This window comes from Pelmatolapia mariae, linkage group LG4 (genome assembly GCF_036321145.2).
Source record: "Pelmatolapia mariae isolate MD_Pm_ZW linkage group LG4, Pm_UMD_F_2, whole genome shotgun sequence".
Taxonomy (NCBI): domain Eukaryota; kingdom Metazoa; phylum Chordata; class Actinopteri; order Cichliformes; family Cichlidae; genus Pelmatolapia; species Pelmatolapia mariae.
In genome coordinates this window covers 6,553,533-6,570,000 of record NC_086230.1, presented here as the reverse complement: position 1 = coordinate 6,570,000, position 16,468 = coordinate 6,553,533, and the positions used below count along the sequence as shown (strand labels likewise).

Sequence of the window (16,468 nt, the reverse complement as noted above, 5' to 3'; positions counted from 1 at the left end):
TAGGCTTCTGTTCGCATGTCTATCTTGAAGTTTATATGAACTTCTCAATATTCAGTACAGCTATGACTTTTGATTTTAGCTGCAGATGGTTCTACATGACGTGTGGTCATCATCTGGAATGCGTATATGCCAACAATGTCTGTGCTTTCTACTAGAGCAGTGACGAGCTCTTCTGTTTATTTAGAAAAAGAAACACCTGCTTTATTTGGAGAAGAAAATACAGAGGAAACCCAGATGTCCCAGATTTCCCACTGGGACTTGAATGCACCTTACATTTTCTGGATCTGCGGAAGGCTGGAGGGTGATATCTGTCTCAAAACCCCATGTGGGCCTGCAAAGTGACTTGTGCATATCATGCGATTGGTCCATGTGCATTTAAGTTATTGTAAGTGAGCCAGAGGTATGTTACTAGCTGTGTCCCAATTCAGGGGCCGCGCGCTTCGTAGGACCCGGGCTTCGTGGTCTATGTGGGCTGGGTACTCCGAAGAGCGAGCAGGGCGGAAGTGCGAGGCTTGTGAAATGGGACGATCTAGCCTCTGTCGTGCTGCTCAGGTTGCCTAGCAACCATGAAAATAACCGCTAGAAAGGTTTCATACAGCATTGTTTGACAGAAATGAAGGAAAAAAATGTTTTTTGTTCATTTGTTTTTTTATGAGATGTTCCTTGATGTCACTCATGAGACTAGTGTATTACACTTTGGTAATGTAAATATAATATGGCCAATATTATATTTATTATTATATTAATTATGATTTATTACAGCAGTGAGCTTGAACTCTGTTTCAAATACTGAGCTTCAATAAAGATTCAAGTTGATTCAAGACTGAATTCACAGAAGATGAAACTATCAGAATGAATATGAAGGATGAACAAAATCTGGAAATAGATGAAAAAGACATACCACAACCAAGAGTGAGCACCAAGGAGGGAGAGAACTATCAGCATTTTATTGGTCTTTATTGGCTGACACAAGCATAAATACCTGTGACGCCATTGGCCCATTTATCTAGGTTATATTATAGACTTGACAAAGATTGCCCACTGAAGTCTAAATCACAGGAAACAATGAAAAAGAGAGAGAAGACATCCAGGGAGGAGAGAGCTGTATGTAACATAAACTGTGTTTATACAGTTTCCTATTTTTCTATGAAAGTATTAAGAAACACGGGGTTGCTCAAGACTTCTGTACAGTACCCTATATTTACTGTTCAAGAAACCTACTGTTTAACATGAGTGCTTTAAGTTTAATAAATATAACTTTAATCTCAGTAGTGAAAACACAATTGTGATTATGATTTTTGACATAGTCAGTCAGTCCTACTATGAAAACAGAGTTTTAGGGACAGACGAGACCAACGCTGAACCGTTTTTTTGTTGACAATGAAAAAAAGAAAACACATTCCATATTTATCTCGTATATGAGTCATAATAGTGAGCTGATAATGGTGCAGCTGCATTATCAGCTCACTATTACTGATGAAACAAAGAGCTGTGAATGATAGCAGCATATCACAAGAAAATGACAGAACATCTGTTTGTAAACAACAGAGTTTGGGTGATGCAGCAAGACAACACATCTCAGCCTGTAACTCACCTTTGACGAGAGGCTGACGGAAAAAAATTTAAAATGAGTCTTTCAGGGCTGACTAGCAGTTACTGCAAATGCTTCCATTGCATTTCACCCACACATATGAAACTAATTTTCCTCTATAACCAAATGTAATTTTGTCAGATTTTTTTTCTCATGTAGCACGACTAAGTCAGAGGGCCAGCTTTACCTCAAAATGATTCACCTTTTTTCCTTTATTGTTTTTTACTATTTAACACCCTGTGGGGATTTCTGTCTCCAGCTGGGATCGAACTGCCGACCACTTGCCAAGTACAGTGGAACCCTGACTTACGAATACCCCATTTAACGAAAAATTCAAGTTACGAAGGCACTTAACGGCAATATTTCTGCCCGTGTTACGGAAAAATGCCCGCGTAATGAAATCCGCTGGCTCTGATTGGCTGAGCCCAGAATGCCTACAATGCCCACAATGCCTTCCGAATCATGTGACAACCGCCTTGGCTTTGGTACTTGCGCTTCGCTGTTCCACTTGAACGATGTATTGTTGTGGCAGTTAGCAGTTAGCCTATAGCCTATCATTCACTCAAAAGGCGCGATGGGTGCTTCGACTTACGAAAGACCCTCGGGAACGAATTAATTTCGTAAGTCGGGGTTTCACTGTAAATGCGTTACCATGTGATCACAGTCTTTAACATAAAAGCAAACTCACCTGTAACAGTAGTTGCTGATACAACTCTTCCTGTTGCTGTAAGTCCAGCTCAGAGTTAAGAAGCGACGAGTCCGTCATCATTCAGCAACTCCTACAATCATATAAGAAATCAATTGTTTAATTGACTCATTTCTAATAATAACAATGTTACTAAATTTGCTCATACTTGCAGCTATTCTCATAAACTTTACAAAACACTGACAACCACAAGTCCAAAATAACCAGTTTCATAAGGCAGTTTTACAGACGGAAGCGTAAAGCTGTGGTCACAAATTTATGCACACTCATCATCTTCATCATCAGTGGACATTCATCCCCATGAAGGTCTTGGTAATTTGGGCTTTTTAATCCTTAACTGTTTTTTCCAGGGCAGAATGATTGTACAGTATACATCTTTAATAACTTCCTAAAATGGATGTGTAATGTAAAATGTGAATACAACCTCAATTAAAGCTGCAAGCAGCGATATGAGGGCCCTCGCACCCCAGCATGTCGAGCCAAGCCCAACATCTAAAAACCAGCGCTTCAGATCTGATGTCACATTGATGGAATTCATGCATTTATCCACCAGCTTAAATTTTATGTCATTCAACTATTATTATAGTCATCCCACTAGGTGGCGCTCTAACCATTACTGACAAATGGCATAATAAACATTTCCAAGCTCGAGTCTCATCACACCTGCCATCTTTGGGAGAGATTGGACATTTTGTTTTGGAGTGACAGCAGATTACTGCTTTTTGGCGAGGGATTGAAACTCCACGTGCCGCCATGACCACCCCGTTTCCCTGAACGTAAAAAGCTTCGCAATTTAACATCACAAAGGTCTTTAGATTCATCACACTGGAGATTGGGTCAATATGATGAAATCCCTTGGAGGAGTTCGTCAAAGAACGGTGCATGAAAAGTAGCGAAATTGTCGCCAAAATTACACATTAATTTCAAAATGGCTGACTTCCTGTTGGATTTGGGATATTGCTCCAAGAGACTTTTTTGTACATCTTGATATCTTCCATAAGCCTACCAGGTTTCAGACTCATAGATAAAACACAGAGCAGGGGCTGTTGTTTTGAAATTTTGTAGGGGGCGCTGTGGAGCCATTTTGGGCTATTCAATGAAAATGGTAAAATAACAAGAAAGCGCTCATCACATTGGAGGTGTGCGCCAAATTTCAAGACATTTTAAACTTTCCAAGCCCCTCAAAAGGCACTTCATTGTTCATGGTGAACTGCGTTGCCACCAGGGTGCGCCGTTCAGTTTAAAGTCACAATTTTCTCACTGAAGCATCATGAGGGACTGATGGTGATATTCACCGCTTTTGAAGTGGCCACGATGAACCTGTAAAAGTCAGTACAACAAAATGAAAGACATGACATTTCCTGTTGCCACTAGGTGGCGCTCTTCGTATTCTTGACAATGGGCACATCAATCTGTTCAGGGCGGGTCTGTTATCATGCCTATAAAGTCTGGTTCTGATTAGAGATGGCACGATACCACTTTTTTATGTCCGATACCGATATCATAAATTTGGATATCTGCCGATACCGATATTAATCCGATATAGTGTGTTTTTTAATCAATAAAACTGTTTTTTTAATATCTTGCTGCATTTTGTATAAGTTCATACTCAAGTTTAAATAAACAACAACACTAAAGCTATTCTGTTATACCTGCACCCAAAATATTTGGCTGCACCCAAAATATTTCATAGTTCAGCAATACTGATCAATCTAATAAACTTAAACCTACTCCATCCTTCCTATTCTGGTATTTTAAAGAGTACTTAGCAGAAATATTAAGCAACCTAACTAATAGGGTTGCAAACTCCCAGCAAAAAAAAAAAAAAGGGAACCACCCCCACCCTCCACCTCATGATGCTTAATCAACGTAATCAACTTTAATTTGATGCAGTGTGAAAAAAAAATGCACAGAAATAAATTATTTTTCAAGAATAATTAAATAGGTTCAACATCTTTCTTCTACAGAATTGCAGACTGCACAGATGGTATCTTCCCAAAGGAAAAAGTACTATAGCTTACTAGGGTATATTAGACTTAACAGTTACTATATACAGTAATGGACTTCTATACATTTTACATCAGATTAAAACTTTGGGTGTAAGATTCAGATAATTATTTATTAAAAGCTAGACATTTTAAATGAGAATAAGAAAGAAAAGTATGTCTTTGTGCCCCCTTTTCCCTGTTAATGCCCTATCGGCCCCCCTGGCTAAACTTTGCTAGATCCGCCCCTGCACAGTTACCAGCCGTCAGCTACGTACAAAGGATCCTGGTCTAGAAAGTAATATTAAATAAATTCTAACGACAGCTTATCAAGCTTAAACGTGCTGCTGTTGTTCAGCCGCTGGTTTCCTCTTTCTGGTGCAAAGTGAGCCAAAAACAAAGAAGAGAGACGGACTCGCGACAGAAAAGCCGATCAGCTGATCATTAAGCAGTTTCATGAAGTAGCGGCAGGAGAGGGAGGGAGAGAGAGGCAGTCGCTCCATATATCGGTTGTTAAGCTTAACGTAGGTACGCTTTACAAACATTCAGAGATGAACTTACACACTTGCTTTACTTCTCTCTGGGATAACTTCCTCGGAGATGAAATGCTGGTTTGCTAGCGAGGCTACAAATACACACAGCCGCTCTATCATGTGAGCACACTGCTCCGACATGCTACGGTTATGAGCCGAGTTACGCCGTGTCGCAAGTTTTGTGAGGTGCTTTTTTGATATTTAATGGATCGGATTACATTTTTTATTTCTCACCGATATCCGATCCAGCAATTTACGTCAGTATCGGACCGATACCGATACCTAATATCGGATCGGTCCATCTCTAGTTCTGATCAGACTGGATTTGATTGAGTTATACTAATTTGTTTCTTCATGGCGAGACATCAATGTTCGCCATGCTGCTGGGGTCACACCCTCTGACGAAAAGTCACAGTTTTCACTGTAACCCAAGACCAACTCCTTAAGGCTTTCCTGGAGAAATTTGAGGGTGCAAATGTCACCCATCACAATACTGTACCCCAAAGTGTAAAACATGACATTTCCTGTTGCCACTAGGTGGCGCTGTCCCTGGTGTCAAATATGGCAGTTGAAATATGTTCAGGGGTGGAGCCTTATCATATGTGTGCTCTTTGGTCCACGTCGGACCATGTATGACAGAATGAGTGACAATAAGATTTTCATGGCAAGTCATCGAAATTCGCCATGGCTCCACGGCCTCACGGTATTGTGAAAACTCAAAAGCTCGGCAATTTAACATCGCCCAGGTGTGTAGTTGACACTGACCAAATATGAAGCTTATACGACCAAATCCCAAGGAGGAGTTCGAAAAAGTTCGAGGCATGGAAATGGCAAAATTAGAGCCAAAATGTCATATTCACGTCCAAATGGCGGACTTCCTGTTGAGTTTAGGACATGGTCATAATAGACTTTTTTGTGCGTCTCCTAACGTTAGATATGTGTTCCGAGTTTCATGCATGTAGGTCATTCCCACACCGGGGGCTCGCATTTTTCATTTTTCTAGGTGGCGCTACTGAGCCAATTTTCCCTTGACATTTCTGAGGACAGTAAAATACGTTAATTTTCACCAGACCGGACGCGTGTGCAAAATTTCATGAGTTTTTGAGCATGTTTAGGCCCTCAAAAGGCCGATTCATTTGCCGTAATAATAATAATAATAATAAGAAGAAGAAGAAGAAACGGAGCAGATACAATAGGGCCTTCGCACTTTTCGTGCTCGGGCCCTAATAATAATAATAATAATAATAATAAACAGAGCAGATACAATAGGGCCTTCGCACTCTCGGTGCTCGGGCCCTAATAAACAGAGCAGATACAATAGGGCCTTCGCACTTTTGTGCTCGGGCCCTAAATATCTACATATCCCCACTAATACTTGGTTCAGTGTCTCTTAGCAAGTTGCTCCTCAACCAGATGCTTTTGATAGCCATCAGCAAAGTGCTGCACAATCACGTCACCAAAGCGTGTTAAAAAATTTAATAATGCACAAAATACTAGTTTCCGCCATTGCTACCTCTGACTAGCAATAGCAGAGGCATCTCCTTTCAGTAGATGCCCCTACGGTAAAGTTGACCTCTGACCTTGAGGTCAAGGTTACCGAGGTTCAAACTAGTCTGAGATTTTTAGTAGATGCATCTATGGTGTCAGTTTGAAAGTTATGGCATTCACAAACTACTCCATCAGCCTTTTAGAGCTCAAGGGTGAAAAAACATTGTACTAATCGGTGCATGCACCTGCATGGAACTACTGCATTCAAAAGATAATGATTGTATGAGATATTCCTTCCCACTGTAGCCAAAGCGCTTGCTCAGAGGGGTTCGTATGATTGTTAAGTTTTTCTCATGTATGTATTATTGTGGGGTCTACCTTACAAAATAAAGCACCTTGAGGCAACTGTTCTCGGAATTTGGCGCTGTATAAATAAATACATAAATACAATTGAATTTAAAAAAATAATTTCACTTATGGATCAGTTCATGGGCATAATTATGTGTCATGTGCAAGGTATAAAATTTCATGCAGAAAAGATACACTATATACCGAAAGTGTATGGTAGTGTCCTACCCTGGTACCACAGATCACACATTAAGAACAACATAGGTAGCAGATCTACACCAGAGAAACACAAGCACTGAATTCACAGAAGATGAAACTATCAGAATGAATGTGAAGGATAAAAAAAAAAATCTGGAAATAGTTGAGAAACAAACATACCACAACCAAGAGTGAGCACCAAAGAGCAAAAGAATTATCAGCATTTTATTGGTCTTTATTGGCTGGCATCACGTATAAAACATCAGGTTATGACCACACGGCCATTAACGCATAATGCACCACAGACAAGCATAAATACCAGGGATGCCATTGGCCATTTATATAGGTTACATTATAGGCTTGACAAAGATTGCCCACTGAAGTCTAAATCAGGCCTGGGCGAAAGAGAGCAGGCATCAATCCCATAGGAAACAATGAAAAAGAGAGAGAAGACATCCAGGAAGGGGAGAGCTGCACACAGCATGTAAGAACTGATGAAGATGGCCAGAGAGATGATTTCATGTTATTACACTCAGTCTGACAGCTGATCAGTTTTGCTCAGTTAGAGTTGAATGTGGTAAAAGCTACAAGACAAAGGTGCATGTGCACATGGACGCATGCATGACCAATGAAGTCTCCTATTTAAACAAGTAGCGCTACACCTCTGATCTGACCCATACGCAGTGCTGTGAAAAAGTATTTGGCTTAGCTTTTTGCATATGTCACACCTAAAGGTTTTAGATCATCATAGTTATTTTTAATATTATACAGATTAGCAGACTAAACACTAAAATCAGTTTTTAAATGATAATTTTTATTCATTAAGGTCAAAAAGCTATTCATACCTCCCTGGCCCTGTGTGAAAAAGCATTGCATGATGTTATTCAAGCTTCAAGAGCTTTGTTCTCAATACAGTAATATACACAGTATACAGTGTACCGGAATTCTGTTTCACCCCAAGCCCCCCATGGTGCATTTACAAGTATATATCATGCCAATATGTAGCAAAATCTTTGAAGAATGTCTCCAGAATGTTAGCAATTTATACCAAATAAAACATCAGATGAGCATGTATTAGGATGGCCATGAATATAACTAGGCAGCACGCCAAGGTATAACACTACATTTCATATCCTTATGGTAGCAATATATTGTCTGTCACACACACTTTCAAAAATGGAAAAATGCTGCCAGTTTTTGCTTTCATATCAGAGAATTAAAGTGAACACAATAATAATATTAGTCCATATTTTAGCAAAACTGACACTATTAGGTGTACAGCCAAACTGGCGAATATGAACTCTTTCATGTTCCCAAAGCGCAATATGAAACTACTGGCTAGATCTTAACTACTTGTTTATGCACATGTTTGTCCATGTTGCTACCCGTATAAACACGTTAGCTTAGCCTTAGTTTACTAGCTTACCAGCCGACAACCTCTCCTTTTAGCTTTCCGTTTCCTGTCATTTTAACTTCTGTTATGCAATGTATTATGTTTACAAGGTGCGTAAATAAATGTCTGTTTACCTTGTTTCTCGTACCGGTAATCGCTATTAGATGTCGCGCAGTTGTTAGACGTCACAGCGTTCCAATGACAACTTCCGACCAAGAAATTTCAGAATAAAATCATCCATAAACTGAACTTAGCGAAAACGACTTCCTACAAATCGGCTGAAGCGATTCATTTGTTAACATAGCCTTGCTGCTACTATGTAAATTGAGAAATTTCTTAGGTAGAGAGGTCGAAATTCAGCCATTCATCATAAATATTTGCTGTATTATTTTCACTGTTCCAGCACAAAATATATGGCAAACTAATCATATGCACTCACCAGCCACTATATTAGCTTTACCTATAACTGCTCTAGAATGAAACTTTCTAATCGTGACATGGTTGTTGGTGTCGTCTTAGCAACTGGGTTTTCTCACTGTAATTTATTGTATTCCATATGCATAACATATGCCAAACAGAATCAATGGGAGTTAAATAATATGTAGCATGTAGAATTAAACACCTACATTATATAGAGAAACACAGGTCAGTACCTCACTATTGGCAAGTACGGGGAACATGCACTTCCTCACATACATGACCCACTAAACATTGGGCGTCAGATAGACATGCAGGTAGTGGTGGGCAGATCAATCCAAATATCGATAGTATCGATACCAAGTCGGCATCGGTATCTGATCAATACTAGCCTGGTGAGATCGACTCTTTACTTCGAGTTCTGCTTGTTTACAACGCTGTGCTTTCGGCAAAGACGAAACAGCCAGGTCGCTGGACTCGCCGCTCCTGTGTCAGTGAAGAGCAGGCACACTTTGCTCCCCCTCGCCCACTCTTATGTTTCGAACCTACTCCCCACGCCGCGAGCAAGCGAGGGAACCGGCCCGGACCATCGGCACCCAATGCCCCGGCCCAGCGACAGGGAAGTGTCCACTCTAGCGGTCGCCCGCGCCTCCAGCGGAAGCCCCGGAGCTGACCTGGTGGCCACCCATGTGGCAAGCAGCGGCGGCGCAGCAGGCGTGGAAATGAGCCGGGGCCCACAGGCAGCTGGTCAGACGGCCGGCACGCAGGACCATGCAGCGTGCCGGCCTGTGTTGGAGGAGGCCCCGCTGGCGCCAGGGCTGGACTGGCCATCGGGCATACCGGGCCGCTCGTGACTTTTGGTTTTTATGGGCCGATGGGGTTTTATTTCTTTTCTGTTTTTTTAACAGTATAAATGAATGGTGGTGGATTGGCCAGTTGGTCATGATCGACTCTGGGCTGGACCAATTACAGCCGAGGAGGTCGAACTTTAAATTTGAGGTGAAAAGAAACGCGATTTGTCTACGTCTGCTAGAAAGTTCCTAATTAAATCATGAAACTGATCAATGATCAGCTTTTCTCTCTGCGCCAGAAAGAGGAAACCAGCGGATGTCGCGCTAAACAATAGCAAGCACGTTTAAACTTGATCAGCTGTTGTTAGCAGTGGCGGTCCTAGCCTGTTTGGCGCCCTGGGCGCCCGCCCCCCCCCCCCCGACACACACATATGAAGAGAGAGAAAGTATGCATAGTATGCAAACGGCTACTAAACAGACATCATAATTCGTCATACAATGAGAACAGGACAAATCAACAATTGACACTGACTAATTAATATTATATTATTGTATATATTGTTTGGAGTTTAGTCTGTTACTGTTACTATTTTTACCATTTCTTCTTGGAGGAACTGTAACCCACATAATTTCCTTAGGGATTAATAAAGTATTCTGATTCTTAATGTTTTAGGATACATGACCTGCCATTATCCAATGACACATCTGCTTACCTGTTTCTTTTGCTCGTTTCTCCTTGTAGGAGCCATAATTAAATGTATTGAATTTTAATGATCACTGGGTTTTCATTTGTTTGGTTGCTATGGTGATGTGTAACGGGAGTCACGTGGGTGCTAGCGGTGACATTAAGAGGGCATTGTCAGTCTGTCTTTCACTGGTTTGATTTTGACAGAGAGGAGGGCTGGGTAGCCGTAGTTTTTGTTGACCGCAGCACAACGAGTTTCCCCTTGTTGCATTAGAGCTGTGATGTTTTAAGAGTTTGAATCGCGAGCCGATCACATTGCTCTGTAAACTTTTCAAGCACTTTAATAAACAAGCAAACAATTCCACCTCTCGCATTATTGCGTACAGTTGACAGCGCGTCAGGCAAATAGGCAGGCTCCATCCCCGGCCTCTAGCGACTGTGGAAGTCGCTACACTCCTCCTCTTCTTTTCTCTTTTTTTTTTAAACTTTAAAAACGGGTTGTGTGTGAGACTTTAAAGCAACAAAATATAAAATATACATTTTAAATTGTTATTGATCCCTTTACCCCTGGTCCTAAAGTGTATATTATTTTTTTTACTCTTAAATATTTATTGTTTGTTTACTTGCACTGCTGTAACTGGAGCCTCGTCGTATCGTCTCTCTCTATACTGGACTGTATGTGGCGGAGATGACAATAAAGTTTACTTTGACTTCAGCAGCGAGCAGGCGCACCGAGGGCTCTTGCGCTCACTTTTCGTGTATAGAAAAACATCGGCGCAAATTATAAGTCTGTATCATAATGTCTGGTGTTTTCGTGTTTGTTGGTTTGTTTTAATTTTCTTTTATTTTGCGAGTTGGTTATTAGATGCCGCTCCAGCCAGCCAGAGAATCCCCCGCCGCCCCGCCCTCTCCTCCCTGTGCCGCAAGCAGCAGGCGCACCCCGCAAACGGAGGGCGCCCTTACTCCCAGCAAATGGGCGATAGAAAACCGATCGGTGCCTATGCCATCCCCAATATGCGCTGGCATGATGTCGGGGCAGCAATTTTATTTATTTATTTTTTTTGCCGCCCCCCACCACGATGCCGCCCCGGGCAACCGCCCGTGTCGCCCGTATCTAAAACCGCTACTGGTTGTTAGAATTCATTTAATATTAATTTCTAGTATCAGCTGATGTTTGCTGGAGCCACAGCTGTAAAAGCTGCTGGCCATGATGTCGGTTTGGATATGTGGTGAGAGGGAAACATGAAGATGAAACCAGGAGATGTCCTTACTGAATCATCAGAGCTGAACAGGTGATGAAGAAACAGGTTTACCTTTTAGGTGACAAGAATGAGTTGAAGGGAAGTTATGAACTGTTTCTGAGAGACAAATAACACCAGGATCCTTTTCTACATAGCTGACAACTACGTGCGCAGGGGCGGGTCTAGCAAAGTTTTGCCAGGGGGCCAGGTAGGGCATTAACAGGGAAAGGGGGGCACAAAGAAATACTTTTCTTTCTTATTCTTATTTAAAATGTCTTGCTTTTAATAAATAATTATCTGAATCTTACAACCAAAGTTTTCATCTGATGTAAAATGTATAGAAATCCATTATTGTATTCAGTAAATATCAAGTCTAGTATATACCCTAGTAAGTTATAGTATTCTTTCCTTTGGGAAGGTACCATCTGTGCAGTCTGCAATTCTGTTGAAGAAAGATGTTGAATCTATTTAATTACTGGAGAAAAATAATAGATTTCTGTGTATTTGTTTTATACGTGCATTAAATTAAAATCGGTTTTGTCAATTAAGCATCTTGAGGCAGAGGGTATGGGAGTTGTTCCCTATTTTTTTCTTTTCTTTTTTTGCTGGGAGTTGACAACCCTATTAGTTAGGTATATATAATTCTAAATTAGGCTGTTTTATATTTTTGCTAAGTACTGTTTAGAATACCAGAATAGGGAGGATGGTGTAGGTTTAAGTTTATTATAAAGGCTTTATGGCTTTCCCTATAATACCATGGTGGGCCGGTCACTAGTCAAAATGCCTGGGCTGATTTTTTGTCCCAATCCAGCCCTGGCTGGCACGCCAGCCTCCGGCTCACCCCAAGCCGCACGCTGTCTACCCTTACAGTAATCACACGGTTGCTATAACAGTAAAGCTGCAGCTCTCCTGCTGCCAGCGGTACACATCAACACCAAAAACAACAACAGCACAAGCAGCGCACAGGTTTTAAGCCGGCGAGACATGATTGCAGACCACAACCTGCCACAATAATAAAGCTTTTTTTTTAAATTATAAATAAATAATTTCTCCTAATTATGTACTGGATTTTAACTATTTAATAATAAAAAAGGAAACATCACAAAAAACACTTAAGGTCATGAAAATTAATTGCGATTTAGCAATTCAATCACGCATCCACCTTATACGATAGGGCGATCGTGGCTCAAGAGTTGGCAGTTTGTCTTGTAATTGTAAGGTTGCCGGTTCGAGCCCTGGCTCAGACAGTCTCGGTCGTTGTGTCCTTGGGCAAGACACTTCACCCTTGCCTACTGGTGATGGCCAGAGGGGCCGATGGCGCGATATGGCAGCCTCGCTTCTGTCAGTCTGCCCCAGGGCAGCTGTGGCTACAACTGTAGCTTGCCTCCATCAGTGTGTGAATGTGAGAGTGAATGAATAGTGGAATTGTAAAGTGCTTCGAGGGCCCCGAAAAGTGCTATATAAATGCAATCCATTATTATTATTGAAAAGTATTGGTATTGGTATCGCCGATACCGGCCGTATTTACTTGGTAACGGATCGATACCAAAATATGCAGTATCGCACACCACTACATGCAGGTCATGTCTATATTTGGTCAGTTGGTCCATAACACATTGGATACAAGGTCCAAACTAAATTCAAATTCAAATTTTATTTGTCACACACACAACCATACACAGTATGACATGAGGTCAAATGCTTATTGCTGTGCAATGCCTGACCATTAAATGACAGTAAGAATTGACAGTAATATTTACAGATTCATAGATTTAACTTAGAAAGTTACAGTAAAATGTGCAAATAACAGTTGATGTAAGAAATTATTAATTAAAAGAAATTATAAATTATAAGAAAAAACCAGAGTGCGTATAGAGATGTGGTGTGTGTGGGAGAGTTCTGTCCTACACCTGGTTTAGGGCCCGAATAGTCTGGTGGAAGGAGCTCCTCCTCATTCTCTCTGTTTTGGCCTTAAGGGAGCGGAAGCTCTTCTCAGACATCAACAGTGAGAAGAGTCCATTGTAGGGATGGGAGAGGTCCATCATGATCTTCCTGCCTTTAGTCTTGCACCGCTTTGTGTAGATGGACAGCAGGTCAGGAAGCTCTGATTGAATGATGCGTTCGGCCGAACGCACCACTCTTTGCAGATCTTGTCTGTCCTGCTTGGTGCTGTTCCCAAACCAGGTGCAGATGTTTCCCGTCAGGACGCTCTCGATGGTGCAGGAGTAAAAGTTTTTAAGCACCTTCAGTGGCAGATGGGCAAACTAGGTCCACAATTTGGACGTCCAACCATGACCCAGTTTGGACATCAATATGACGTTAGACCTTTGAACTTTGGATTGGGTAATTGTTTTTTGTGAACATCAATGACAGGTGTAGGAAATTTACATAACTAATAAATGTAATATTTTTTATTTACAAATGTCAACATTGTTGTTAGCAATATGATACATGTGCCTGTTGTTCGCCTGGAAGAACAAATTCTATATAATCACTAAAATAAGCCTTATTTATCATTCATTGTGTGTTGGAACACGACACGCCGCGATCCGGCCCCGGATAAAGCGGATGAAGATGGATGTGTCTTGGAAACGGTATATAGATGATGTGTTTTTACTCTGGAAAGGACCGGTCTTTATATTACTACAGTTCTTAGAATTCCTTAATGTACATTTTGCAGGGTGAAACGTAAGCCTGCAAAGATTATATAGAAATTGTTCTTGCAGGCAACCAACAGGTGCCTTTTTGTTGGTCCCCTGGAAGAACAAATTCTATACAGTTTTTGCAGGCTTACGTTTCACCCTCAATTACAGTACTGGTTTTTATATAGCGCTTTCCCACTGTGAGCATTCAAAGTGTTCTACACAATCTACCTCACTCACAAGCACTTTTTCCTCTCTGCTCTAAGTGCTTCTATCTACCTATTCAACCACATTCATACTCCAGTGGTGTTGATATCCTGCCAGAGGATATTTGACATGCAGACTGGAGCAGACGGGGATCAAACCACCAACCTGTCGGTTAGTATGTCACATGCTCTACCACTGGCTTGTAATCCAGAGAGAGACAATGAGATCAATAACAAGGAGTCTTTCAAATGTATAAAATATCCTGCTGCACATATAATCATGCTGAAACCACATGCTCTTGTTTTATTACCCCATCAGCAGGGCTATGTCCTTGCTTTCAATTAGTTTAAGGGTCATTTTCCTTTTCAAAAGCATTTTCCTGTTTCAAAAGCTGCTTCTAATAGTTAATTTTAGCATTCAGGTCACAGTCTAAAAAACGAGTAGGTCTTCCAATCCGCAATACCCTTATTGTCTAAATTAAAATTAGTAATACTCATATTTTTACTCAAGGTTTTATTCTCCATGATGTCAGGATAAAGCAACATGAAATAATGGATCCTCTACCAGAAATAATTAGGGGACAGTGGGGTGGTTTGTGCCACCCCTTGTTTCTAGGGAACCATAGAAGAAATTGGTCATGTGACCACACATTTTTGAAGCGTCAATCATTTTACTCATCCAGCAAAGAAGAGAGCTTTATTGCATAAAAATTAAGCACATTTAAGTTCAAAAACTACTTTTTGCTTTTAAAGTAAAATTTCTATGATCAAGTTTTTTTTATTGTTTTGCCCGAACAGTTATAGATAAGTTTGAAAACATTTCACAAATGTTTTAGTGCTTTGGTAAGCTACAGTCTATACACCTAGCATGATTTTAGCTAAAAACTGCTGGATAATGCATTTTTTTCAAAACGGTGGGGTTGGGGTGATTTGTGTCAAGAGGCCTGGGTTAAGCTTATAGATACATATTAGTTTATTGTGATTGTGATTGTATTTTTACTGTTTTTACTGTGACATTCTTAATTTCAGACCAAAAATAGAAGACATGCCTAAAAACACTTCCCACACCACAAAAACTTGGTGGTACAGCAAGAAGGGAGCATCGGGTAGCATCAACAAGTGTTATGGAGTAGGCCAGATATGTGAAGACAATTGCAGTTAATTTCATCTTCATTTGAATTTCATTTTGTTCTGTACATGTGTTCATGTGGCGCTACACCTTGTTTAGGAAAATTGACTTTTGATGTGTTCATGTGGCGCAATGGCCTTTGATGTTGTAAAATAACTGTAAATAAACCTTAGATAAGCAATTTTGTGTTGAATTTGTCTAGCCTTTCATATAGCATTACAATTTCTGAGATGAAAAAGAGTTTTACTTTCATAATCAATGCAACAATTTACCCCAAGGTATTCTCTCCAAAGGCACAACTTACCCCGACCGGGGGCAAGTTGTGCCGCAAGACCACTTTTTTTCAGAAAGCTATATTTCTTAAAAACTATATTTCAGATCCACAGTGATTGTTTCCCGGGAAGTTTTGGTTGGAAGCTTTATTGTCATGGCCTCACTTTAAAGTCACTTTAAGTAAAAACTCACCCCACTCTCCCCTACAGTTTGTATAAATTCACACTGAAGACCAAAATACTCGTATGACACACATGACACACGTACTAGGACGAGACAGGGGCTGGCCTAGGATGAACAAGCAAAAGTACCAGATATACTGTATATACTCAGGATATTCAACTAAAAACTAAATATTTTTATTTTTAAGTATATTCAAATTTCATAATACAGAATATCTATTTTACCTGCATTTCATATTCACTTCACATGCATGATTTCAAGTAATAAGCTCGATGAAACAAGTAATAGCAAAACATAAACCCAGTGTATTTAAAATTCAGTACTGCATGATGTCATTTCTTACAATATTATTTCATACTAATAATATGTGTTAACGTTTTCAAATATGCACTGCTTCACTGTTTAATAAATTTATTTCCACTTTAATTGCTAATTATTAAAATAGCATTAAATTCATGTTGTGGTTCATTCCTGTTGTGTGTAGCCATGTGTGACAGTCACTATTGAAAGTAATGTGCTTCTTTTCATGCCTACGTGCTGTGGATGACAAAAGTTCAAGGATCACTAAAAACACAGAAAATGAGTTGTTGGCAGTAGCTCAAGAATTCACAAGCTGTCAAAAAATAATAGAAATGTCTAACAGGATGAAATGTTGACGC

General features: G+C 40.4%; 1 protein-coding gene across 4 annotated transcripts in view; it reads right to left on the bottom strand.

The window, feature by feature from the left end:
* pih1d1 (PIH1 domain containing 1) overlaps positions 1 to 9,378 on the bottom strand; it is a 23,617-nt gene extending 14,239 nt beyond the window's left edge. The window contains exons 1-2 of one of the 4 annotated variants that reach the window (XM_063470457.1): positions 9,052 to 9,378; positions 2,280 to 2,370 (exon numbers count right to left, since the gene is read on the bottom strand). In XM_063470457.1, the coding sequence (XP_063326527.1) occupies positions 2,280 to 2,360 (81 nt within the window). In that variant the 5' untranslated portion in view covers positions 2,361 to 2,370; positions 9,052 to 9,378. Of the gene's footprint in view, positions 1 to 2,279; positions 2,371 to 4,843; positions 4,864 to 8,275; positions 8,339 to 8,376; positions 8,447 to 9,051 lie in introns of those variants that run through there. The other 3 variants (XM_063470456.1, XM_063470458.1, XM_063470459.1) reach the window with 3 other exon arrangements.
* Positions 9,379 to 16,468: the final 7,090 nt, after the last annotated feature.